At 37.0% G+C, this 27,312-nt stretch overlaps 1 protein-coding gene across 1 annotated transcript in view; it reads left to right on the top strand.

Annotated features, from left to right (window-relative positions):
* The window catches only part of snd1 (staphylococcal nuclease and tudor domain containing 1), a 260,370-nt gene extending 233,361 nt beyond the window's left edge, over positions 1 to 27,009 (top strand). The window contains exons 21-24 of the mRNA XM_066705214.1: positions 584 to 697; positions 2,673 to 2,876; positions 25,324 to 25,368; positions 26,308 to 27,009. Of these exons, the coding sequence (XP_066561311.1) occupies positions 584 to 697; positions 2,673 to 2,876; positions 25,324 to 25,368; positions 26,308 to 26,373 (429 nt within the window). The 3' untranslated portion in view covers positions 26,374 to 27,009. The remainder of the gene's footprint in view (positions 1 to 583; positions 698 to 2,672; positions 2,877 to 25,323; positions 25,369 to 26,307) is intronic.
* The last annotated feature ends 303 nt before the right edge of the window (positions 27,010 to 27,312 follow it).

Below are 27,312 nucleotides of genomic sequence, written 5' to 3'. Positions count from 1 at the left end.
CGTCTCATTGCGTGGCCCACGCAGGTAGACATCAAACTTGCTAATTTCCATACTGTATCGTAACTTATTTTATATTGCCTACATGTATTCTCTGTTCAGGGTCAATCATTGTTCATTGCACATCTTGGTTCTTGTGGGTTATGCACTAAAATCTATTTTGTGCAGATAAAGCCCACATAGAGTAACTGTTTGAGAAATTCAGTTGAGCATCAGAATCCGAAAGTCTGAAAAGCAGTGTAGTAATTGTGGGATGCATGGCTTTGCCAGAGAGGCTAGCATCCACAGATAGTTTGCAGTTGCTCCCACTCATTTCTTGAAAATGTGAAAATGGAAGCAAGTCTTGTAGTGCAAGATATGGCTCAACTTCAGAGTTCCCCAGTGAGACATTCTGGGATTTGTTGGCAGTCTCTTGCTGAAGCCGGTACAAACTACACAGCGCACATTTAACATTCTCAGAGCTCCAGTCAGGTTTGTCACAAATGAAATTTAAATCCTATATTTGAAAGGGTTGTAGCCATTGTAGAAAACCTGATTAGTGCGTTACAATGTTGAACTAATTTTCCCTTATGCATTTGATTTCCAGAGAGAGACAGTCCCTTCTACCCGCCTTGCAGCTCTTCCCCCAGCTTTTAACATACGGACCCTGTCTGCACAAGCCACAGAGTATGCTTTTGCCTACATCCAGGTCCCTCAAGATGTAAGTCTTTTATTTAAGCTTAAACTTAATTATGAGTATTAGCAAAGGTATTGTAGTAATAACTGTAAAACTACAGTTATTTATCAGGAAGTACAATGTTGCTGGTTTTGTTAGTTTAGTCTAAAATATCTATGCTTGTAGCTATTTTTATTTTTTTTCATATTTAAACAGTTTAGTTGTCCTTATAAATTTACTCTCTGTGCTTTGATTATTCATTCTGCTCATAAGATCACAAAAATAAGTACATAGTTTCTTTATCACTTCTGTATTCTACTGCAGGCACTTAACACACTGAAAGGTAATGCACTACCAGCCTAAACCTATTGACTTCAATCAAACAGGAGAACAACAGTATAAAAGATTGACATGCATCAGATCAGTGGGGGGTGGGGGGGGTGGTAGCAGTCAGCATAAATATTCTCTGGAAGATGATTAGGACTGAACAGATGGCAATACACTACTATACTCCCAGAATGCCTAGAGTATGTGCATCTGTGTTTGCTAACCCAAGGAGGTCTATTGATCCCTTATAGTTAAAATGTGGCACATCCCATAACCAAACACTAAAGTAATGCAAAGGGCCTGACACTGTTTAATTAAGGTTAAAGTAATTCTACTAGCACTAGATGAATAGAACTGAAGAAATATCCAAACGGTGGGATTCATTTCAAAGCATACTGTTAGCAGGCAGTGTAGAAATGCAGTGCTTCTGTTTTGATTTAAATGCTTTGCTAATCATATTAAAAAGAACAGCTTTTGTAGTTCTTGTCCTAATTGGAGAAGGACAATGCAACACAAAATAAAAGTACAAATTGGGAGTATCATAACACTGTTTTTCTTCTCCAGTAATTTAATTGATCGAACATTAAAACAAAAATGTAAAATATATTAAACCAATAGGCTGATGATTAAAAAGTAAAGTTAATTTCTGAATTAATAACATTTTATATGCTTACATTTTCTCTTTCCTCTATGATTACTAGATTAAATAACTGTTGTTGTATTGCATTAATAGGTCAAATTCTCCACAGAAAACCACTGTAGCATTAAACTAAACCAAAAAACATCAACACAGAGCTGTGAAGTTTCCCTCTGGCAGTATTTCAACATATCTGTCAATTGCAGGAAATTAAGAGAACATTTCAATTTCAGATCAAAGTTGGGGGATGAGCAATTGCTCACCGACAGAATCCGGTGTGTTGCTGTGTACGTGCGCACACACGTGAGTGTGCTTGAGTGTGTTTGCCTTACGGTTATAGAAGCATGCCCCAGGGTGAGAGTACCGGAGCACTTCATCCTGAAATTATCCGTGTCCCAAAGCACAATGTAGGATGAACAATCTATTGGGAATTGCAGAACCCCACTAGGTAGACCTATTACATAAGGTGCCTTCTTAAATAGTTACTGAATAACATCTGAGTTCCCAAAATGTTTATTCTTTAGTTTTTCTACCACACCTTTGTATTTTCTTCTAAAGATTCACATTCTTTCTACTTAAAATCTAGAGACTGAATGTGTCCTGCCCTATGCTGATAAGTCACCAAACCCATATCACTTTCTTGTGAAACAAAATAACAGTAACTATTAGACTATTTCTTCGCTACTAATTAGAGACGCTTGATTTTTTATTCCATATGCTCCCTTGCCGTCAGTTTTTCATGATGACCAGAAAGAAGCTTTGCAAGGGGCACTTCAGCATGCTTTAGTTTTCCAAATCTCCCAAGAGGACAACACTTTTGTTTGGTAGCCATGGAGACTGGTCCATATACCTTATGCACAAAAGAATGCTAGTCTAAGATTCACTGCGGATGATCAGCACAGAGGTGTTTCATTCACATAGCACTGCCTGAATGTGCTTCACACAGATTTGTCCACCATGTTGTGTTCCCCAGAAGGGAGTGGAGAATATTGACGACTGTATGAGAGACTTGCGTGCTTTCTGAGTAAATGTTGTACTTCCCATCTTGTTATTTAGGAGGACTCCCGTGCCGATGTGGTGGACAGTGTCGTGCGGGACATCCAGAACACCCAGTGTCTGCTGAACGTGGAGTACACTTTGGGCAGCTGCCCCAGTGTCACATTGCAATTCTCCGACTCCAAAGATGACGTTGGTCTCGGGCTCGTCAAAGAGGGCATGGTCATGGTGGATGTGCGGAAAGAAAAACATCTGCAGAAAATGGTAAGCCTATTCCTAGACATTCTTGTTGTGCTCTCCTCCCACAACCATGGCATTTCAACTCTTAGGACTAGAATAAATCCCACAATTGAGCTCCCCATCAATTGCCACATGCAAGGCTGTTCCCTATCGCAGCTTTATATAATATTGTCAGAAGCCACTTTCTACTACTTTTGAATCAAAATACAAGTTTGCAAATTACAGCTAGGTCAAAGTTTTGATTTGCTCTAGACTTTCGTTTAACTTTTTTTTTGTATAAGCCAAGACAACACAACTTCAGAATCCATTAAAGTCTAACTGTAAGAGTCTGGCGAATACGCAAGAAGCAAAAGCTACCTAGACTGTTGTGTTTCAGGGAGCAGGGAGTTCTGACAATGGGAGATGTTCAACTAAGGAAAGAAAACCAAGGGAAACTACTAGTAGGAAAGTCCTGAAATGTTTGTACCTCAATATCAGGAGTATAACGAACAAGATGTTAGACCAGTGCTGGCGTGTGACTATGATGTTGTAGGAGTGACAGAAACATGGCTTACAGACTGATGTGGATGAAAACAAGTTGAAAGGATACACAGTTTAGGAGGGACAAGCAAAATCGAAGAGGTGGTGGGGTAGCATTATATGTCAGAAATGACATTGAGGCAGAAGAACTCAGATTAGATCCCAGTAACGGAACAGAATCCTTGTGGGTTAAAATTTTGAATAAAAGATCTGGAGGATTAGTGGTAGGAGTATGTTACAGACCAACCCACTCAGATATTCAGATAGATGCTGCATCGTACAATGTAATCAGGACTGCGTGTAGCAAGGGTGTGGCTGTTATAATGGGGGATTTCAATTTCCCAAACTTAGACTGGGAAAGCCCAGTTGGGACTACAGAAGCAGAAATATAAATAGTTTGAGATGGTAAATGACTGCTTTCTAACTCAATTTGTCAGGGAACCAACCAGAGAGATCACATGTATTGACTTGATCTTTTCAAATGACCAAGATAGAGTCAGAGAGACACTAGTTAGATGACCAATGGTAAATTGTGATCACAATATGGTTAGCTTTGAGGCATTCTTTCAAAAACAAGGACCAAGTCTAAAACAGTAATCTACCATTTTAGAAAAGCAAACCTTGAAGGTATGAGGTGGCACACTGGATACAGATTCAGTTGAAAATTGATGGTTATATTTTAAAAATATGCTACCTGAGGCTCAGGAGAAATTTGTACCAAAACTTAGCAAAAAACATTGGCCAAAATGGTTTAATAGAGGTATGCAAAAAAATATCGAGAGAGAGAAAATATTATAGCGCATTCAAAAGGGATAGAGACAAAGTACAAAGAATATGTTGAAGTGCAAATAGATCTTAAGAAAGGGATCATGAAAGCAAAGAGGGAAATAGAAAGAAACAGCTCTTGGAGCTAAAACTAATGCAAAGAGCTTTTTTCAATATTACAACAGCAAGCGGTCAATAAAGGAGGAAGTGAAACTGATAAAGGGCAAAAATGGAAGTATCTTGGAAAACAAACAAGATGTGACAAATGTTCTAATTGAGTATTTCACAGAGGTGATTACAAAAGAAAAAATTATAACATGCCACAGGTTAACAACCAGTCCAGTCAAACCCTAAGAGAGATCACGATAAATGAGGAGGAGGTACTAAAGGGACTAGCAGAATTAAAAACAAACAAATCACCTGGGCCAGATGGTATATTTCCAACAGCACTTAAAGAAATGAGGGGAATTATTCATAGGCCGCTAACTCGATTATTCCAAATGACACTTAGAACAGGGGATGTGCCAACTGACTGAAAGACAGCAAATGTCAGACCAATCCACAAGAAAGGGGACAAAACTGAGCCAGGAAATTACAGACCAATCAGTCTCACCTGCATCACTGATTAGACAAAATAGAGGAGCATCTCAATGAAAACCATATTCTTGGAGATAGTCAACATGGGTTTAGACGAGGCAGATCATGTCTTAGTAATTTATTATAATATTTTCAACATGCAACTGTAGCTGTAGATCATGTGAAAGCATATGATATGATATACTTTCAAAAAGCTTTTAATAAGTTTCCACAGCAAAGACTGATCCTCGAATTGGAAGCTGTAGGCATTCAGGGTAATATAAGTAGATGGATTATAAACTGGTTGATGTATTGGAAACTGAGGGTGTCGATTAGAGGAGTCGCTTCTAACTGGAGTGAGGTTGTTAGTGGAGTTCCACAGGGATCAGTACTAGGGACTTTGCTTTTTCTAATCTATATTAATGATCTGGACTCTGGGATAGTTAGCAGACTTGTCAAATTTGCAGATGACACTAAAATAGGTGGCTCAGCAGATACAATCTTGGCGGCACAGGTTATTCAAAGGGACTTAAATAATATTCAGTTGTGGGCCGACACCTGGCAAATGAAATTCAATGTGGACAAGTGCAAGGTATTACATGCAGGTAACAAAAATGTCCACTATAATTACACTATTGGAGGAATAGAACTAGACGAAGTAACACATGAGAAAGACCTAGGAGTCTACGTGGACTCCTCACTTTCTCCATCCAAACAATGTGGGGAAGCAAAAAAAAAATCGAACAAAGTTAGGGTATATTGTCAAAAGTGTAGAATGTAAAACAAGGGAAGTAATGTTAAGACTGTACAATGCGCTAGTGAGAGCTCATCTGGATACTGTGTGCAGTTCTGGGCTCCACACTTCAAGAAGGATATCGCTGCCCTAGAGGCAGTTCAGAGGAGAGCAACCAGACTTATTCCAGGTCTGAAGGGAATGTCCTACTGAGGGAACTGAACCTGGAACAGAGGAGACTACGTGGGGACCTGATTCAAGTATTCAAAATCATGAAAGGCATCGACCACATCAAACCAGAGGAGCTTTTCCAGATCAGCAGGGACACACGCACCCGGGGACACAAACGGAAATTGAGCTTCAAGGCATTCAAAACGGAAAACTGGAGACACTTCCTCACACAGAGAGTTGTCACAATCTGGAACAAACTCCCCAGCAATGTGGTTGAAGCTGAAAATTTGTGAACATTTAAAATCAGACTGGATAGTATCCTTGGATCACTTAGTTATTAATGGACACCAAATGAGCACGATGGGTCAAATGGCCTCCTCTCGTTTGTAAACTTTCTTTTGTTCTTATGTTTGTGACTTGGCCTTTACTCAACATAGTATAATTCCTAGCAATGACAATGTCTTGCTCTTTCTATCTATATGATTGTCCATTTTCCACCACTCTGTGTGTTTACATACAATAAAGTCACAGAGCAATACATTTTAGTTATAAGGTACCTTTTATTTTAATCAAAGTTCCAAAACAAAAGTTCAGTTCTGTCCTTAATCTTTAAACATTGTGACGCCAAGCTCATTTGTGTGTATATTCCAGTTATTATATAATGGATATTTGATACTAGATGTCAGGGCAATAGTGTCAGATTTCTTACTGAATTTATGAATGGCAAAAGCTTGCAGACAGAATGATGATATCTGAGGTGTAAAATTGACTTTTAGTTCTTTCCACAATAGAAAGAACTCTCTCCTCCATCCCCCCTCGCCCTCCTCCCTTTTTTTTGTTACCAAGAGCTTTTGTGTGAAGGACATTTTCTGTGATCTGTTATAGACTGCAGTAATGGATTGTACCAGTCCCAAAAGAATAAAGCCTCCAGCAAAGCTTACATTCTTCCTAATTCTGGTCTTCTGTTAAGTGTGTGTTGTACTTTGTTTTATAATGATTCAGTTACTAAGGGCCATTGTTCAGTTGTTGGTGTTTTGCCTCACTTCCAAAAAATAAAATGGAAAAAAAATTGTGAAGCTGCAATACAAAGTTGGACCTAAATCAATAGAGATGAGCTTGGTGGTTCTTGTTAAAATGTCTGCCCATTTACAGGCTTAAAGGAATAAAATATGCTTTTAGCAGCATATTTAGTGTAGCAAAACAGATGCCTTATAGATGGGACCTCGATTTCAAATGATGTGGTGTTCTGCAGCCCTATTTTCCTCCTAATTTCCCTCAATTCACACTTTCAACGTGTATGATGTATTTTATTCTCTGGGATATATACACAGTGAGCTGCATAGAGAGAATAATTTAAACGGCATTGTTTATTTTTAAAAAATGTACTTCTGTAGTGCATGTAAGCATTGCAGTATTTCTATTTCCTCCTGTACAAGAAGAAATCAGTCCTAATTCTATATTCAGCATGTTGATGTTGCCTTATTATCAAGGAACAATTCATTGGATTCGTAGTGACTTTGAAAGTATATCATCCCTGCCTTCATAGCTCCCAGCTTTACTGGGTCTCCTCTTGCATATGGCAGCTCCCAGTTCAGAGTTTTACCGCAGCGCCCCTGATTTATGGTGCAGGGGGAGCAAGAACAACATAAATACAGCCAGGCTTGAGTCAGATTTTCTGATTTATAATTCCCAACAACTCCAATGCTTGTATGTAAATTGGCACTAAGGTGGTAGCAATGCATGGAGCAGTATTTCACACCATTTACTAAATGGACAGCACAACTTTTGAGACCTTTGCGGTTTGGTATTTAAATTGTAGGCCTCCTGTTCTGCATTTAGTTTGCAGTGGGTGATGGGAAATATGTTGTATGTTGAGGCTTGTGTAGACAGTGTTTCTTCCGGTGTCAGAGCCGGGTGTGGGGGCTGGGGGGGCTGAGAGTTTTTTGCGGAGTTACTTCTTCATTTTTCTTGGATTCTTTGGTTGTATTATTTTTAGGGGAGCTGAGAGAAAATACAGGGGGGCTGAAGCACATCAAAATAGGGTCTAGCGACACCTCTGATTAAAACTAAATATATGTAGTTCAGTAGTGTAATAACATATTACATAACAAGAAATACATTCTTGCTTGAGTGAAGAAAGGGTTAGATTTATTAGAAACACCCTTCACCTGATCCCACTTTTACCCTTAACCTTTTAATGGCTTAGTAATAACAGTTTGAGTGCAATGCATTGACGCATGATTTAAAACCAGTCTCATAAATAAAGCAGTTTTCAAAAACCTAGATTGTGTTCAAATGTATATCCATGACTATTATTACAGTCTTCATCATTAAATGTATTCTTCTGTTCTTGAAATGTATGATTACTGAAGCTCTCTCAGTATGTCATTCATTCTCGACTGGACATGTTGTGTGGCACCTACTTGCTTTATTAGATTATTCTTAGATTTACTGCATCTTTGCAACCTGGCTATCTAATGGAAATTGAAGTTATTTATGGAATTTGTTGCATTTTTTTTTTAAACAAATGTTTAATATCATTAGTTTTGCACTTAAAAGCGAAGAAATCTTGCTTCCACTTTGAGGGTCATTAATTTGGTTTATGAATGGACTGTGACTAGGAATAAATTAGGATAATTAGTTAAAACTACCTTTTAATTTAGCTCCATTCTATTTTATTTAGAGTGTAAAAAGTCTGCAACTGCAACCCAAAAATGTTGCATCTTTATTATGCTTCATTAAAATATTTGCCTTTTTGAAGGTAGCTGTTGCTCCCCAGTGTTCAATAGAAGCTATGGAATATGTTTTCAGAAATGCAATTAGCTGATAATGGCTTTATTATAACACATTATTTGATGGAAATTGAAATTTGTCTGGTATGAGCACAATGTAGATTTCTACCACTGACTTGTTAAAAGAAATACATCACTTAAAACAGTTAACACTTAAAACGGTTTTCTTTGTGTATGTTAAAGCACTTTTTCATGTTTAAATGTTTTTTTTATAACTAATTCGCTGACCAAGTAGTAAAGTTTAAAAAAAAAAAAAAAAAAAAAAGTATAAACTGTGTGAACTGTCTTGCGATATGGATGTAATATGGTTATCAGGTGCAGGATTTGATTGCTTGAATTGTATAATTAATTCTCAGTGTGGCATAACAGTATAATGCATACTTTGTGTTTCATACAATTTAAAACAGAGCAGTAGGAAGAAACCAAACAGACGTCCACTATACATTTCGTTACAGTAACATTTTTGAATTCCCCAAACTGTAGGTGTCACTCAGAATCATTGGTGGAGCGTGGGCTCAGGTTTAACCAAGCCTGACATCCCAGAGCTTCAGAGATAGTCATAGACACTTCTCTAATTACAGGCAGATACTGTTGGTAGTTCTACAAAAAATGATGATGATTTTGCTTCCCCCATGGGTACCAGGGAGAACCAAGCAGTGATGAAAATCAAATTAGAAAATGTCAAATAATAAGGGAAAAGAGCACAGTTTTTAATGGAAGGTGAATTGAGAATACACAGTGCTAACAGCAATGCTTTGCCTCACACCAAAGAAATGTTCTGCCCTCATTGTCCAGAAAATATTCTCTTTAGTGAAGCAGTATAAAGTTGTAGTAATATTTTACAGCAAAACTCTTCCATAGGTAGTAGCACCATTTTAACTACAAACAAATTGCATCAAAGAACCATGTCCTCCTTAAATCCACCATGGAAAGGGCCTAGGTCTATATCCATTTATAACCGCATCACAATTGTCTTTTTATAAAATAATATTTACACATGTAATTTATTAGAGTTTGAAACGGACATTCCAGGGCTGAAAGTAAGGGGAGTTTTCTAAAACCTCTGCAGCACAGAACTAAATTGAAATCATTAAAGATTCACAAAGCAGACCATTTAATTTAAGTCAGACATTGATGAAAGCTGTCTACTGTATTGTACATGGGTAGATTGATTATAAAGCTAGTCTTGTATTTTTCTCATTGGCATTTTATTAAATACTGGTTATGTGCTTAGCATTATACCTACGCCCCCCCCCCCCCCCAAAAAAAAAAAAATACTGTATTGTTAACTCAATGTATGTGTATAATGGGCCGATTTTCATCCTGCTGTTAAACATCAATTCTGCTTTTGTAAAATAGCTAAATACTTTGCTGTTACCGTGTATTTAAATCCCAATTTAGGTCTTTGAAAGACCTGAAATTTGCAACATTATGAAGCAGCTCTTGCTTGTGCTTTCACATTATGCAAATTTTACAGGGCACTCAAAAGCCATGTTATAAATTGTGCACAGATAAAGGAGATGGGCTATTTGTACAATAATTACTCCCATTATACTGTGACATTCTTTCAAACCATTATTTACCCTGACCAGAGTCGTGTGGCGCAGAGATGAAATTTTAATTTGGCAATGGTTTCTTGTGTCTAGGAAATAAGTTTTGGTTGTCAGTGCTTAATGCAGGCTAAAAGCAGGGTGTGAGCTACACTTTATTTATGCTGGGTAATTAAGCACTTAGTAAGGCCTACTGAGGGAAACGGAAGAGATCAAATGAATAACGCAGATAGTCATCTTCCACACTTCTCGGGCATTGAATATGGATCTGCTTGAAGATATTTTTGACAGTAGAGGGGGCGTGGGGAAGGCATTACTTAAGCCCCGCCTCTCTGCAATGTGGTGTTGACCTATATTCTATCATTTTTCTTTACAATTAGCACAGTGACAGTAATAAATACACACACACAGCTGAGATTAATGAAAAATGCTCTTGGCATAGTCAGAACAATCGCTTTTGTTTTTGTCATGTGCGAAACAGACAAGATACAGACAAGGGGAGAAATACAAACATGTTACAGTGTATCTAGTGGAGTACAGCAAGGTTCACTACTTGACACTTACTTCTAATCTGTATCAATTACCTAAACTCTGGGATAGTTAGGGAACTTGTTAAATTTCCACATGGGAATTAAGTAGGATTGGAAACACTGCAACAGAAGCAATACAATCTTGATTGTATTCAGAAATGGACGGTAACAATGAAAAATGAATTGTAAAGGTGTCTAAAAACTAGTTGGAATAGGGTGGACCTTTTTTTTCTGGCTAATAAAACATTTAGAAGAGCAAACTAAGTTAATGGGAGATATCAAATTTGAAGAGGCAGAGAGGCCTTTGTCAGGGTCCTCTTGGATGGTGGGAAGAAGATAATGTATAATTTGATCGAAAGGGTTGTATTCAAATCAAGGTGGTACAACTAATATGCTCTTGTACAATTAACAGTACTCTTTTTCAGTTTTGCTCGTCAGACTATAAGAAAAGCAAAAAGATGTAGTATAGAATAGACAACTCTGTAAATTTAGCCCGGAACAGAAGACCTAGTAGACATTTGAACCAGATATACCAAATCCGTAAAGGGATCAACAGTGCTTCAAGTAGGAAACCAGGACTGGAGAACCCAAATAGGAGTTAAATGTAAAGATATGTTTTGGACAAACAGTAGATAGTTTTTGTTACACACAGTCTGCATTGTGGAAACTGGGCTACTTCAGAAAGCATCTTGACAAGGCCCTTGGATCAATAAGCTACTAACAACAAGCAGGGAAAGTAAAATGACCTCCTGCTGTTCATAACCTTTCTTATGTTCTTAAATAAAATTGCTGATTATTCTCCAAGCAAACGGGTTTTGTTGATCACTAAGTTCACTTGTCGGGAAAATCAAATCTAATTTTAGATGCACAAGGGGAGTCAACACACTTTGAAGATGGGGAAAGCTCTTTAGTCAGCAGATAATTAGTGACTTCTTGCTCCTTGGTTGTTTTTATTTTCATTTTTAGGGGCAATATTTCAGGCTTTGTTCCCTGCTAATTTTAAAATGCATTTACTGTTGTATTGCACAGTATAGATATTAAAGAACAAAGATAAAATATGCATAAACATACATACAGTACTAATAACATATAGTACTATAGTGCAAAAGTTGTAGGCAGGTCTGAAAAAATGCTGTAAAGTAAGAATGCTTTCAAAAATAGTTAATAGATTATTTTTATCAATTAACTAAATGCAAAGTGAGTGAACAGAAGAAAAATCTACATCAAATCCATATTTGGTGTGACCACCCTTTGCCTTCAAAACATTTGCATCAGTTCTTCTATGTACACTTGCACAAAGTCAGGGATTTTGTAGGCATATAGTCAGGTGCATGATTAAACAATTATACCAAACAGGTGCTAATGATCATCAATTCAATATGTAGGTTGAATCAAATCATTAACTGAAACAGAAACAGCTGTGTAGGAGGAATAAAACTGGGTGAGGAACAGCCAAACTCAGCTAACAAGGTGATGTTGCTGAAGACAGTTCACTGTCAAAAGTCATACACCATGGCAAGACTGAGCACAGCAACAAGACACAAGGTAGTTCTACTGCATCAGCAAGGTCTCTCCCAGGCAGACATTTCAAGGCAGACAGGGGTTTCCAGATGTGCTGTCCAAGCTCTTTTGAAGAAGCACAAAGAAACGGGCAACGTTGAGGACCGTAGACGCAGTGGTCGGCCAAGGAAACTTACTGCAGCAGATGAATGACACATCATGCTTACTTCCCTTCGCAATCGGAAGATGTCCAGCAGAGCCATCAGCTCAGAATTGGCAGAAAACAGTGGGACCCTAGTACACCCATCTACTGTCCAGAGAAGTCTGGTCAGAAGTGGCATTCATGGAAGACTTGCGGCCAAAAAGCCATACCTCTGACGTGGCAACAAGGCCAAGCGACTCAACTATGCACGAAAACACAGGAACTGGGGTGCAGAAAAATGGCAGCAGGTGCTCTGGACTGATGAGTCAAAATTTTTGGCTGTAGCAGAAGGCAGTTTGTTCACCAACCGGCTGGAGAGCGGTACACGAATAAGTGTCTGCAGGCAACAGTGAAGCATGCTGGAGGTTCCTTGCAAGTTTGGGGCTGCATTTCTGCAACTGGAGTTGGGGATTTGGTCAGAATGAATGGTCTCCTCAATGCTGAGAAGTACAGGCAGATACTTATCCAACTGAGGCTGCCTAAATCCACAGACTAACTGTGGTTAGTCCTCCAAGATGTTTGCTTCCAAAACTGAAGGCAAAGGGTGGTCACACAAAATATGGATTTGATTTAGATGTTTCTTCTGTTCACTCACTTTGCGTTTAGTTAATTGATAAATATAATCTATTAACATGTCTATTTTTGAAAGCATTCTTACTTGACAACATTTTTTCACACCTGCCTAAAACTTTTGCACAGTACTATATGTGGGTGATATTGTGGAGTGACTAGAATTAGATAAAAGAATAGTTTGTGTTCCCAGTAATGTCTCTGCAATAATGACCATTCAGAAAATCCATTATCAAAGCAATACTAATAAAAGATTTGGGAATTAAACATTGGAATTAACTGTTCTTTTCCCCCCACATGGAATGGACATTTGCTATTCAAAATCAATCACAGTTGTAAGGGATTTCTCTCTGACAACATCCATACTTAAGCCTGCCAAAAGTTTTTCAAAAGAAAGTCGGAACATAAATTTACTTCCCACTGGGCTAAAGAATGTTTTTGTATTAGGACATTCATATCAGTGACATTCGTAAGAGGTTTATAATGATGAAACTATGTTCCCACTTTGATTTTACAGAATAAAAAAAAAAAAAAGCACCCTAATGTTTTGTCACTGATAAGCGCCATCAGCTTTCTTTTAGAGTGATTTATTCTGACAATTTGGGTTCTTCTGTTTCAGCATTGGGTGCTTTTTTGTCTGTGTATAGACCACACATTTCTGCAATTGGGACAGCTCAGATGTGTGTCCAGAATGAATCAATGGATACAGAAGTTGCAAGTTTGAAAAAGGTGCACGTGATCACTTCATGTAACAGCAGTTGTTGTTGACTCCTATCAAATAATTAATGATATATCAGTTGCTGAGGTCGCTGCTGAGTTTAGAGGGAGAGAAGGTATAATGACTGTTACACTGATAGAATTCCCTTGGGTTCTCAAGCGTACAAATTCCTACACATTAGGTGGTTCGCATTTTTTATTTATTTGTTTGCATTGTGGATTTGCTGTTCATTGCGTACGGCTCAGACTTGAAGAGTTATGCTTAAGACTGCTGTTGAAAAAAGTGTTGGTTTCACACCGTTAACCTAAAATCAACAAAGTTCAACAAAGAAACCAGGATCAAAGGGCACAAACAGAATTACTTGTGTGTTTCTGGCAGACGGTAGTAAACACTTTTTCAGGATTGTTTTATTATCTTGTTGCATTTGGTTTATGCTGTACCATTAATAAAGCCCCTCTACTTAATGCGGCATACAAGATATACATCCTTTAATAAAGGCTTCTGACAGATGAATTAAAAACGAAGAATAAGACTAACAAGAATAAAAGCCGGTATCCAAAATGTGATGATTCAGACTTTTTTAGCCATGATCTCTAGTGGGACAAGAGGAAAAGGAGAAATTGACTGCTGGGACTCTTGAATTAGCACTATTTTATGAAGCCTTACAGTTTCAGTGTGTGCTTTTTAGGAACAAAATCAGCTGCAAACTTAACGAGCTGGCCCTATATGGCCCTATGTGTTTTTTAAAAGTTACTTGCTGTACTGTACAAGGGCTGCAATTAAACATTTGTTTATGTAAAGATAGCCTTCCTTTTCATAACTGTTCATACAATTCCGGCTGAAAACATTATTAAGCTCGAGGGAGTTTCTTTACAATGTGCAAGATCCTAAAACAAATCCAATAAGAAAAGGACATTAGAGGCAAGAGTATCAGAATGTTCTATTTCATAATAATAGTCGTAGCCTACCAGTACTTGATGTAATAATATCCTGTTTGATGTATCTACTTGGCTTTATTTCTTTAGCCATCCATCTTTTAGTTTGATGACGTGAAGCTTAAACATAAATCACAGGTGGAGGAACACACGTTGCTCCTTCTGAAATGTTATCAGCCATGTTTGATTCTAAAATTGAGAGTCTTAGATTGGAGAGGACTTAATCTGTTGCGTTGGACATTTTATCACCATCATCTGCACATTATATTAACAAACCTATTAGGACATCCTTCACCACATTAATGGCTCCATATGTCATCTGACAAGTTTGTTTGTTCGATATATGTGTGAATGAATGGAGGTTTTGTAAGTGCCCTTCTAAAAATACTGTTGGTGCTTTAGACACAATCTTTAGATTTGTTGAGTGGAGCAGGCCTTGAAACATGTAATGATACTCTGTTTTTAATAAGATTACTAATTAAATGTGTCGATGATTCATTCTCTGTTGCTCTTTTTCCTAACGTGACATTTTTAACTTAATTTTATATATCTAAATGTTGAATTTCTTAAAATTACGAGATTGCATTACGTTTGAAATATTTTGTATTCATCGCTATGCAGTTCTTAGCCAGATAACTAATATATTTGTATTTCAGCCTTTGTTTGGTTTTTTGTTTTTGTCTGAGAGATGTTGTCACTTAAAAAATGGTTTATGCTAAAATTAAAGCATTCAGAGCAACATAATTAATGATGAAGTGTTCATTTCGGCACAAAAGATGTGCCACATGTGCATGAGCATTAGAGGGTGTCTTCTGAAATTTGCATCCATTTACATTTCTTTGAAAGTGCCATAATAAATTATAATCTCTAGAATTAACAAAATACAGTGAATCAAACCTTTCATATCCCAAATTAGATATTTAAAATGCAGTTAAAAGCAATTATTTATGCAGTCATGTGAAAATTGTGCTCTCCAAATTTCCTTTCAGCTTTAGCAGGTTTGTTGTCATTCAACCCTAAGGTCTACACAGATGCCAAAATCGTAAACAGCAACCCATTAAAGTAAAATAAATAAATAATGCAATCTGAGACTTAGTTAACACTAAGGATGCTTTTCATATATATAAAAATGTGTTTTCTGTATTTTTGTAGAAATAATTACATTGGAATTCTATATGGATTGTTAACTTAATGTAAATAACTGTAGTAACTGTAGTATGAAGTTGACTGAAAAATGTGTGTTTTGCTTCAATAGTATTATTGCCACTGGGATTTCAAACTACAGCTTAACCTCTTACCCGATTTAATCATTTTGAAATATCACTGAAGACATAATTTGTGTTATTGCTCTAGAAGGTCTTGTAAAGCAGTTACCCTCTGAAGAGGTCAATTTAAAAAAAAAAAAGTGAAAATGCTTACATTGGATCATAGACCTAAACTGCTAAACTGAAATAAGCAGCTTGATCACTCTGTCATAACACATTTGCAGAATTCGAATCAATAGAAGTGTATTAAGCATGAATCAATATTTAATTTTCGGTGATTTTCTTTAATAAACACAATAATTTGTATTACTGCTTTAGAAACATCCCAGATCCTGGCACATTTATTCATCCATTATCCACACACACACCTTCTGAGCCCAGTCCAAGCCTTCCATGTACAGCTGCTTAAAATGTACAAATTAAATGTGGTGAGAGAATGTTCATTAATTTATCACTTTAGGCCATCCATCAAGGTTTTTGTTTTAAATTAAATCACCCCCGATAAAAAGCAGACTTTAAGAATGCAGAGATCTAAGACTACTATGCGTTAATTATTGCCTGCTAGCAAAGCATTATTAAATGTTTCATATGCCTGCTTTGAGACATAGCACAAATATTGGTATCCTGAAGTATCCCAAAGAGTCATTGAATTCGGTGTATTCTTCAAAAGCCTACTACACATCATCTGTATGTAGTTGCCTTTACCCAATTCAAGTGGCATGTAGAGGCAGTCATAAATGTGGAGACACCCAGAAAGCTACAGAAAAATACTACAGGCATAAAGTATTTATTTGAGACTTGATAAATGTATTATACAGAAAATATGGCACATTTTGTTGTCACAGTGTCTGAAACCATTTCTAATCAATAGATAGATGTATAGCTGTCATAGCGGAACATACACTACGTGGCCAAAAGTATGTGGACACCTGCTCATCGAACATTTCATTTGAAAATCATAGGCATTAATATGGAGTTGGTCCCCTCTTTGCTGCATTAAAATCCTCCACTCTTCTGAGAAGGCTTTCCACTAGATGTTGGAACATTGCTGTGGGGATTTGCTTCCATTCAGACACAAGAGCATTTGTGAGGTCGGGCACTGATGTTGGGCGATCAGGCCTGGCTCTGTCTGCGTTCCAAATCATCCCAAAGGTGTTCGACGGGGTTGAGGTCAGGGCTCTGTGACGGCCAGTGAAGTTGTTCCACACCGATCTCGACAAACCATTTCTGTATGGACCTTGCTTTATGCACGGGGGTATTGTCATGCTGAAACAGGAAAGTGCTGCCCCCAAACTGTTGCCACAAAGGTGGAAGTACAAAATCATCTAGAATGTCATTGTATGCTGTAGCATTAAGATTTCCCATCAGTGGAACTAAGGTGTCTAGCCCGAACCTTGAAAAACAGCCCCAGACTAAACTTCTTCCTCTACCAAACTTTACAGTTGGCACTATGCATTCAGGCAGGTAGCGCTCTCCTGCAATCTGCATGTTGGGCTTTACTACTAACCAATCATAGATCACAACCTAAAATGAAAAATAATCTACTTATTTTTAATATTATATAAAAAGAACACAGAATCGTGAATAGAGTACGATTTTCCCAGATTCCATTAGGGCTTTGGTCTGTATTGCAAGAATGAAAGCATTGCTTTTTTTCAGAGGGCACAGTCTTAGAATTAGTATATCAAGCCATTTAAAAATATGCAGTTCGCACTTTTCAACAAAAATCAACAATGTAACTTAAGGCAAGAATACTGAAATTAATATGTTCAGCACTTGTGTGATCCCGAGCTCTGAAGTACTGTAGGTCAATTACCGGTTCCATTTTTTTTTTTTTTTGTTTGCTGACCCTAGCACAAACTCACAGAATGAGAACAAGTAGCTAGTCAAGTATAACAGTGCAGTTGCTCCTTTTGATATATGAAGGAGACGAAAGTAAACCCGTATACAGTCTTGCGTTTGTGTAGCTGAAAAAGCACATTTCATAATTACAATATACAAATCGGTAATTGACTCCTGAAAGTTCAGCTCATGGGATGGTACGTTTTCATAGATTTATCAAGAAACCTTAATAAACAAGTCTATATAATGAGACTTGCTTATGTTGAGTTTTTTTTTTTTTTTTTTTTTTTTAAACCATCTGGAGCAGTGCTGTTTCAACATTCTAGTTTTCCCACTTGAATCTAAATTCCTCCCAGGACATAATTTACTCTTGGCAAGAGACGTTTATAATGTCTCATCTTCTTTTCTTATTACTTTTCTTTTCCAAGGGAGTTGGGGCTCATGATGGGGTTAAGGGAGATTTAAATGAAAGGAGAAACTCATTCCCCAAAATAATAATCTGTTACTGTTCATATGATTTTTTTAATTTTTTTTTTGTCATGTCAAAGTTGGATTTTGCTTGCTTGTCCCTGCAGATAAAACGGTGTTGTTATGTTACTTGTGCGTATTCTCGCTTACTGTATGGTGACCTTCTGGGAAAGAACGAATGAATAACACATTCAGCAGAAAGAAATGCAAGCAAAGACCTCCAATATTTATATAGCTGTTTTTACATTACGTTTTTCTTTTTTTTATGCAGCTCCACGTTAAACAAATACTTATCTACAAACATCAAATCAGAGAATTTAAAGGCTTGTGTTTTGCTTCTACAACGTTCTTGTCTTGTAGTTATGCGTTAGATGTTTCTCAATGTAATCTGTGCTGTGGCAGGATTGCCTCTGTGGACAAAGTGGGTACAGTCTGGTTAATGAAATATTTGATACTAGCAGCTACTCCACACTTGGCAAGACTAACTTGTGTATGTGCAGTTTGAGGCTAGAAAAAGGACACGTGTAACAAATGCTTTTTACATTTCAATCGGAATCATATATGGGATGTTGCCTAGGAGCTATAGTGCAGGAGCTGTTAATGGATATTTTTTAAGTAAGTTCAATCAAATTAATAAATAAATAGGTTAGGGAAAAGCAGTAGCTTTGTCTGGTCCCTGTCACTTTTTTTTTTTATATCCCCCACCCCCTGGCCTCTGTCAGGTCAAATCATGCAGCCAGATGCTCTGCAAGCCATGAACTGTGCTGCATTCTGGTGACAGCTCAATACCTAATTAACAGCTAGAGTTTGCAAGCGAGTATCAATTGAAGTTTTCTGTTCCGGCTATTGACTTCCCATCCTGCCCTTAGGAAGGCTCTTTAGGCCGGCAAAATGACCAGGGTGGCACATGCCATGCTGACAGTACTTTTCAGGTCCTCTGAGGTTACACAAGGAGGTCAATAAAAGAGGCAGTGTCATTTGCTACCTTTTTTTTTGGGGGGGGGGGGGTGTTTTATGTTTTGTCTTTTCTCCCCCGTGGGTTTGACCGCAATGGGTGTTAGAATCATTACTCAGGGTCTCTTAGGGGCAAATGGAACGGAAAACCTTGACAAGGTTATTCGAAATAGACTATCCTTTCGTGCCTGTGTTAATGGGCCGCTTCACGGTGTGCAGCAGGTATTATGAAGGGAAGAGGTCTAGTCTTCGGCGAACCAAGAAAAATAATCAGCATTTCAACCGTATTGTAGCCTCTAGGAGAAGCTATAGTATGAAAAAGTTCTGTGTGTATCATGCAGAGCAATTTAAAGCAGTTTTGAGTAGGTGTATATGCTCTGTCACCCAGCTGCTTAGCATGCGAAGCACTTGACAAGAAAGAAAGAAAGGGGGAAAAATCTTCTAAAAGCTTATTTATTAGTCTTTTAGTTGTTGAAGCTAATCCCATACCCACCAATACTATTATAATCAAACAAGCCCTAATGCATTTCCTTTTTCTTATTCAAAACTGATTTTTAATTTTCAGTTTACATTAAATGCAGTCTACTGTTAAGACCTAGTGTTTGTAACAGTATATTTCGAGCACTTCTTTATGGTGCAACAGAACAAGTCTGCCAAAGCCCATATATTCTGTTACCGATGTCAGCCTTTTAAAAGTGGTAGGGTTTAAAATGTAACTTGCTAGGTGGGGTCTTATTGAAACTTTCATTCTTTAGTCAAATCATGTTAATGACAAACATGTACCTTAATGGTCTTGAATCCTTTCAAAGCATAATGTGAAATATATTACATCAATCCACTCAGAAGATTAATAGTTAGACAAACTATTAATAGAATTTTATATTTAGTGGTGAAAAAAAAAATCAATTAAGACTAATAATCATAAATTACTGTCAGTCAAGCTTAAACTACATATTTCTGAACAGGAAATTTAAAAGCATTGTCCTTTTTCTTTTTCGTTTGAACACGTATATTAAGCATTCCCCTGCTTTGCTTAATAATAGCTTCCGAAGGATCTAACAGTGGGGCCAAGTATCCTGCTGGGATTATAAATACTATGTGGAGTCTTATTGGTAGTCTTGGTTCTATGGGATTTGACATTATCCTCTCTCCAAAAATGTGGTCAGCATTGGGAAGATAGGAGACTGGACACTAAAGCTAAACAAGGTGGAATTAAATGGTTTGAAGTATGTGCCATTTAAAAACTGGACAAATATATGAATAGCTTTGTGCATTGGATGGCAATGGAGAATGCATGCGATGCATTGTCATATTTCAGCTCTATGTTAAGTTGATGAAGTGTTGAACTTCAGCAAGGTTTTAACATAACTGCTTCCACTATAAATATCCTTAAATTCTATTTTCTAATGGCAAAGTCAATCTGGAAATAGTTTTGTAACCTAGCTGAGCTGAAGTGTCTGGTTCAAGGGAGTGAACAGCGAGTTGTGGTTGTGACACCATGTACTTTGGTTACAGCACAGAGATTTGATTTGATTGCCACAGTTAGAGTATAGCAGCAAACAGTGATGGGTTTAGACATGGGAAGTATAGGGGGGTGTGTAAAAATGAAGGAAGAAATTGCAAATGCAGTTTGTGGGTGCACAGTGTGGGTAAGTGATTTATGTATTGGAAGAGCAACTGAAAAGAGAGAGAGCACACTGGGGGGAAAGGCATAATTGTTCTATCTGCATTACAATTTTATTTATTTCTTTGAGTAAAGGCACAGATCAAGATTTGAGGGTAGGAGGAGGGATCCTTTTATCCTGCTATCAAAAGCCACTGTAGACGTTCTAATATCAAAACATAACAACAAGCACAAACGCATCAGGAAATGACAACAGAAAGAGGATTAATCCTCACCAGGAGCATCGCTTCAGTTGTAATGCCCTCCTACTAGCCAAAGATACATCTTGTTTGGCAGATTAAGTTCCATTTTAGGAAAGTAATCTCTACGACGGTTCAGCCATCAGTATAATGAGCTTAAAACAAAATATTTATGGACTGGCAGAAAACAGATTGTTTTACCCTTGATATGCCAGTCCCCTATGGTATTACATCAGGTCACAGCCCTTTTATATGTGGGTCAGTTGCCTAGCATATGGCGTGGTAAGTCGTCCTACAGCTGGTTGGCAGTGTGCAGTCCATTCGAGTGAGCAAAAAAGGACGTTGAAAACCAAATCAAATAAAAATCCAGCAGGAAAAACAAATGTTGTCAGGCATTATTTGTGAACAGGCAAGATGACTACATAAAAAAAAATATATAGCATAAATCCTTAATAAAAAAAAAAAGCAAAATCCATTTAGAGAAGCCGCAGAAAATATTTGTCACGGCATTATACAAATTAAGAATCCGCAAGGAACACAAAAGGGATATAATTCGGTTTCTGATTTCAAAAAGAGATGCGCTTGTGATCAGATTTGGAACATGCAGAATTGCTATGACAAGTGTTCGTGCAATACAAGATACAGGGATTGTATTACCTGTCAAATTTCCTCCGTGACCCAAAAGCCACGATATATATTCCAACTCTTGAGATGATCTGACAGTGTTCTGAATTACTGTTGCAGCGAGTGGTGTGTCACAATGGGGGCTCAGACTGGGTGGTTATAGGGGTCAGACATCTTGTTTCCTGAGGGATAATTTATTTGGAAAGGCCATTGAGAAACTGTCAAAGAATTATAATTGCCAGCCACATTTCTAATCAGAAGATTTGAGAAATTATGGCCATGCTGTGTCATGCATATTTCTTTTTGATGTCAAGGACAGTTTATCATTCTTGAGCACAGTTAGACATCTACAAAATGCTTGTAGTGTATTTATTCACACACACACTCTCAGTCAAAATTATGGGGTCACCTAGTGATCATATTAAAATCATACTCGGTTAAGAAAACTATATATTAAACCTTTGGTGTTTTGTGAGTTTGTTTCACTCCAACAGCAGAGGAAACTAAACATGCCATAACGTAGTCACTCTCCATAAGGAAGAGTATTCTGCAAGAGAAATAGCACAAATGAAATGCATACGAATACATACAGACCACAGTTAAGATACCAAACAAGCTGCAGCCTACACGTTCAAGCAAGAATAACAATTGACTGAAAGAGAAATTACTTCAGACTGAAAGTCCAAAGCTAATAATTTTCCAACCAGCAACCAACCACTATCAATTTATTTTCCATGTACAGTATTTTTTTTTTGTAAAGGCAGCAGTAAAAAGAGATTTGAGATGCTAAAATCTGGAGAAATATAGTAGAAAATATCAAACACCTTAACCATGACAATTGGTGAAAAGAGCATTGAGTAAAAATGTCATGTACACAGAGGTTTTCAGCACCCTGATGAGACTATATTAGATGTTAAACGGATGAGAGATTGTCACTGTGTTGCTTCTGTCTTGAGGACATGGAATATGACAATTTATCCTATTTTTCTACTTTAGGGTTTATTTCTGTGACAATGAACCCAAACATGCAGCCAGAACGCAATTATGTATTAATTAATTTGATTAAGTTGACATTTTCATCAAAAGATATAGTTTGTGCCGTAATGAACAAGTTGTGTAGTTGTATCTGTTCTGTATTTCCCCAATTTTAACTTTGTCAATCTATTAGCAGTTATTTTAAGTTTATCAAACGAAAAGAGAACTTTCTATGTTAATAAGTCCTATTTTATACTGTTTCTTTTTTGCTTGTGATTTCATGATACCGTTATTTAAAATTGGATTTTAAATTGACTCTGCACATCCTTTGGGATATGGACTATATTGCATTATCAACCTCTTGACTGCTAAAGATTCCCAAACAAACAATGGCAAAACAATTATAAAACTAATTAGTAACAAATGTAATCTGATTTTGTTTTCCTCCTGATTTAATGTATGTGCTGTGTGTGTTACTGGTGTTTTGATTACTCCCTATTTCACTATTTCATCCCCCATACAGATATTTTAATTGGTTTAGACTATTTTCTGCTCTGTCAGATTTAGAATTGTGCTTTTTCAGGTTGTTTGAATAGAATACCATCCTTAATAGTTTAAAACAAAGGCTCTCTAGAAATCTTCAGTTAGTTATTAACATGAGTTTTTTTTCCCTCATGTTTTTTAGTACCGGTATCGCATCAACCAGTTTACTAGCTAAGCAATTAAATCTCAGAAAAACATGCTTTTTTAACATCTGGCACCCTGTATGAGAGTGTTAATTTCTTGCCTGTGCTGTCATTTGTTCTTAATAGGAGTTATGAAACATGTAGTGCTTCTAATATGGATTCTTCCTCTGAAACCCATTTATCACATTGTCAGGCTATCTCCCTCACTGAAAGTTGAAAAGATTAAACTTATTGTGTGCCATTTCAATGCATAGCTAATGAGGAGAGTCCTTGATTAAATAAAAACTTGTTTTTTCTAAGGTGAAAAAAAAATCTACTTTTTCTATGGCGGTGAGGTTGTGTGCTTTTACATCTTTTTAAGAATATCGATTTTCTTTTCCATCCCCTGTTGGTTCAGTCAGCTGCAATCTTTAGTTTTGTTCCAGGCTGAGTGTTCACCAAACTCTGAAAATATATAATTGATGCATTAGTGGGGCTCATATCTATATATAAAATTTAGCCCTGCATTATGCAGAAGCCAAAGTGGTCATGTATAATAGACAATAGCTGCATTTTCTGCCAGTCATATAGTTGTATTATCTCTCTCAAGCTGCTTGTTTTAATTTAACAAGGCTCTGTATTGTGTACTTGTTTGTTATCTTAAGCAATGTTAAACATAGCAATAAGCTGGATGTGATTTATGGAAGTCCCAAATATTTATTTGGTGTGTAATTGGATTGAAATGCCAGTGCCAGGTAATTCCAAGGGCTTTATTTCAGAACAAAAAGCCGTTTAGCACCTGACACCACATTGAACCTGTCTTTGAGAAGCATTGCTAGGTTAAAATGTATTAATATATTTTTATTCTGAATAAAGCTTTGTATAATTGCTTTGTGTGTTTGTCTCAAATATATTTGATTAGAATAGCTCCATAGAAAATGAGTACATGGCTTACTCTTCGGGGATCAAACAAAACACTTTCTTGGCTTTCGTTTGAGCTGTGTATGTTGAAATGACATGAAGAAAGGTTGAACGTATGTAACACTGAGCTTGATACTAATATGTATGTGTATATGTGTATCCATACATCAGTTTACTTTAGTAAATGTATTGCATCCTCGCTGTAATTTCCCTTAAGTGTTCTCTAGTGTACAAATGCTCTGTGAATGCAAGTTGGTGTCTCTGTTTGAGCTGCAGCCCTGTAAGAGCACACTGTGAGATGAATATAAATCTGCCTTCAGTTCTGTCATACGTTGATAAGTCGGCTCCTCTCCTTGGATCACAAGGGCACGGGGCACTGTGATGTCACTAGCTTTCTAAAGCCACGCATTACTCACAGCTGGCAATGTGTTAGGCTGCTTGTGACTTCTCATGAGACCCTGTGAGATGCCTAATTGTTTTTCTACTAGTCTCGATTTGTAGGTGCACCAACATTTGATTTCTGCATTACATAAATGAATTACTAATAATTCCACTTCTATGTTATCCATTTTGTATATGTACTAAAACATACCACTATATAGAACTCCTTAAGTAGTTGATGTGCTTGATGAATTGCATATTTTAAGTGATTTGTTCTTGTTAATGTACACACACACACACACACACACAAAAAAGAACATAACTAAACTAAAACCTTGAATGTGAAGTGATTTACACTTCAGTAACCCAGCTTCGGTCCTCACTTTCCACGTTCATTTTGTTTCATGTGTCTTGTACAATAACAATATGGAATGCTTGAATTCAAAGCAATGTCTTTCACATGGTAATCAGGATTCAGAACAGCCGATAATTGTACGGGGGAGGTTTGTTGTTGTAGCCGAGATGAATGGAGGTGTTCTAATGAAGTACACTTTCTAATAGTCAAGATAATGCTCGTTGCACCCACAGTGAATGATGTCAAATCCATGTTATATGCTCTCTAGGCAACATCACGTATCTGGTTCCAGAGATATGCATATGTATTTGTTTTTGTTTGTGATTCTAAATCATTATTTTTAAAGTGCTATCGTAACATTAGGTTTTAGAAGTCCACTTGCATTCAATATATGAGGTAACAATCTTTAAAGGCTGAATCAGTCTATTCCATAGTCCTCCAAAAGACTTCTAGTGTTTGTTGAAAACGCTGCAATGAAAACTCAAAACCTAAATATTGATTATAGTATAAGATTAAGGCTCTGAATGAGTGGTCATATTTTTCCCCTCCAGGCTGTTAACCATATGGTCTACCCTACTGTGTCTTTCTATTTTGCAGATCACCGAGTACCTGAATGCACAGGAGTCTGCCAAGACTGCCAGGGTAGGCTTTCTAGGAATTTGTTTGTGAATGTTTTTTCAGTGGTATGAGCACAAGACATGTTCAGGTCTAAATTAGAGTAGACTTTAATAACTCTGTGAACTCTGCTGAGACAATTAAACGCTAGGAAGAGAAGGAAAAAAAAAAGATTATGTAGCTTCTAAAAGCTGTGTTAATTTTAAATGCTGCTAATTTGCTACAGTTCTAAGTTAACAGTTCGGAATATGATTAGACACTGGGAGAGAAATTTGCATTTCTTCTATTCCAACCGTGGAGAAACACAAAAAGTGACATTGACTCCATTACATAAACATAATGGTTACTGTTAAATGGCTTAATGTTTTTCATGGAAGAACTTCCCAGCAAATGTAAGTTAATCGTTTATTACATCCCTTCAGTGTCTTTACTTGTCATGAACTGACCAAGTTCCCTACCAGCTTTCTTTAAACGTCTTCCTTCTGTAAACGGGGGCAACGCCACAACGTCCATTTCAATAGCAAATTCTCATCTTTAAGACATCCGTAAACATTCTTTTGTTATATGAATAAAATGTACAACTTGATGAATGGTAATTGCTCCATGCTGTACTTTGGATTTTCAAATATGTTTTCAGTAAAGATGCATATCAAAGCTTGACATTAAAACCTGTTAAGTGTTTATCCTTTGAAACATACAAAAAAAAGCTTTACATAATGGTCAATTTACTTTAAGTTAGAGGTTATACGAGATTTGTAATATCCCTTGCCTGTATTTCAATCATACAGGTTAATCTTGAATTGCCGTTCAAGATTGCAGTTAATAATAGTGTGAGATTGAAGTTAACAAGATAGCAATTTTTCAGAAATGTTTATTTGGTCATAGAAAGCTCTAATGAGATTCAGATATACAAATACATCTGTTGTGTTCCTGCTTTGCGTTAACCTGTTGTTCGGTCTTTTCCAGCTCAATATCTGGCGTTATGGAGACTTCCGTGCTGACGATGCTGACGAATTTGGCTACAGACGCTGAGCAAGCCATTCCAAAGAACTTGTGGAAGACATACTTACACTAAAAACATTGCCCTTTCTCTCCTTTGGCATTCATTTCTCAAGTCTTTCTTCTTTGCATTTCTTCCAGACCCTCAATGACTTCCTGCTCCCTTGGGGTAACACTTAACTCCCCTCTTCTACCTAAATAGCTGAGGAAGCCACAGGCTCCTTTCTTAATTATGTGCTTATTGCAATCTTAATTGGAGGACAGAGGGGATCCACCAGCTTGCTTTCGCTGAGAAAATGCTTCCTAAATATATATATAAAGTTAGCTCTATATACATCTATATAGAGATAACTTTACTGATAAAGCCTCCTATACATCTTAAGCGAGTCCAAGTCTGTTTGTCTATTTTCTTTTTTTAACCTATATCCAATCGTTTAATGAGGTAATTAAAGTTAGAGTCCATCCAGGGAGTTGGTTTTCTCTTGTGGGAAGAAGCTGCAGATGCCTTTTGATTAATACATATTTTCTCTTTCTATTGTCGTTTACAGGTAACCGTAATTCCTTTCTGTCTACACCATTGTAAACAGTATTCAAATTTGTTTTCCCAGGTTGTACCTTGTCATTGTATTTAAAATCTTTCACTGCTCAATAAAATTAGCAAAAGCTGAACACTTTGTCTTGTTCAATTGTTATTCAGTCCAGAACTCATTGCTTTTATGTATGTGTTTAATTGGGGTACATATCATAAGCAATAATTGTGTGGAGTGTTCATTGATCAGCTTCTTGTTTCTTCTAGGTAGTTTCTTTGTATATATCTTTAATAATATATAGATCTGTGTATTTTTATGGATAGTTATTTTTTTATTTTTTTTTAATGCCTGTTCAGCAGAGTGTTGTGAATTGCATTATTTAAAGTGTGAAGGGTTTAGTCAGACACAACACAAACTTTCTTTCATTGCTGTGCCAAATGCT

This window comes from Amia ocellicauda, chromosome 5, assembly GCF_036373705.1.
Source record: "Amia ocellicauda isolate fAmiCal2 chromosome 5, fAmiCal2.hap1, whole genome shotgun sequence".
Classification (NCBI taxonomy): domain Eukaryota; kingdom Metazoa; phylum Chordata; class Actinopteri; order Amiiformes; family Amiidae; genus Amia; species Amia ocellicauda.
Note: the sequence above shows the minus strand (reverse complement) of the source record. Positions and strands in the feature narration are given on the sequence as shown.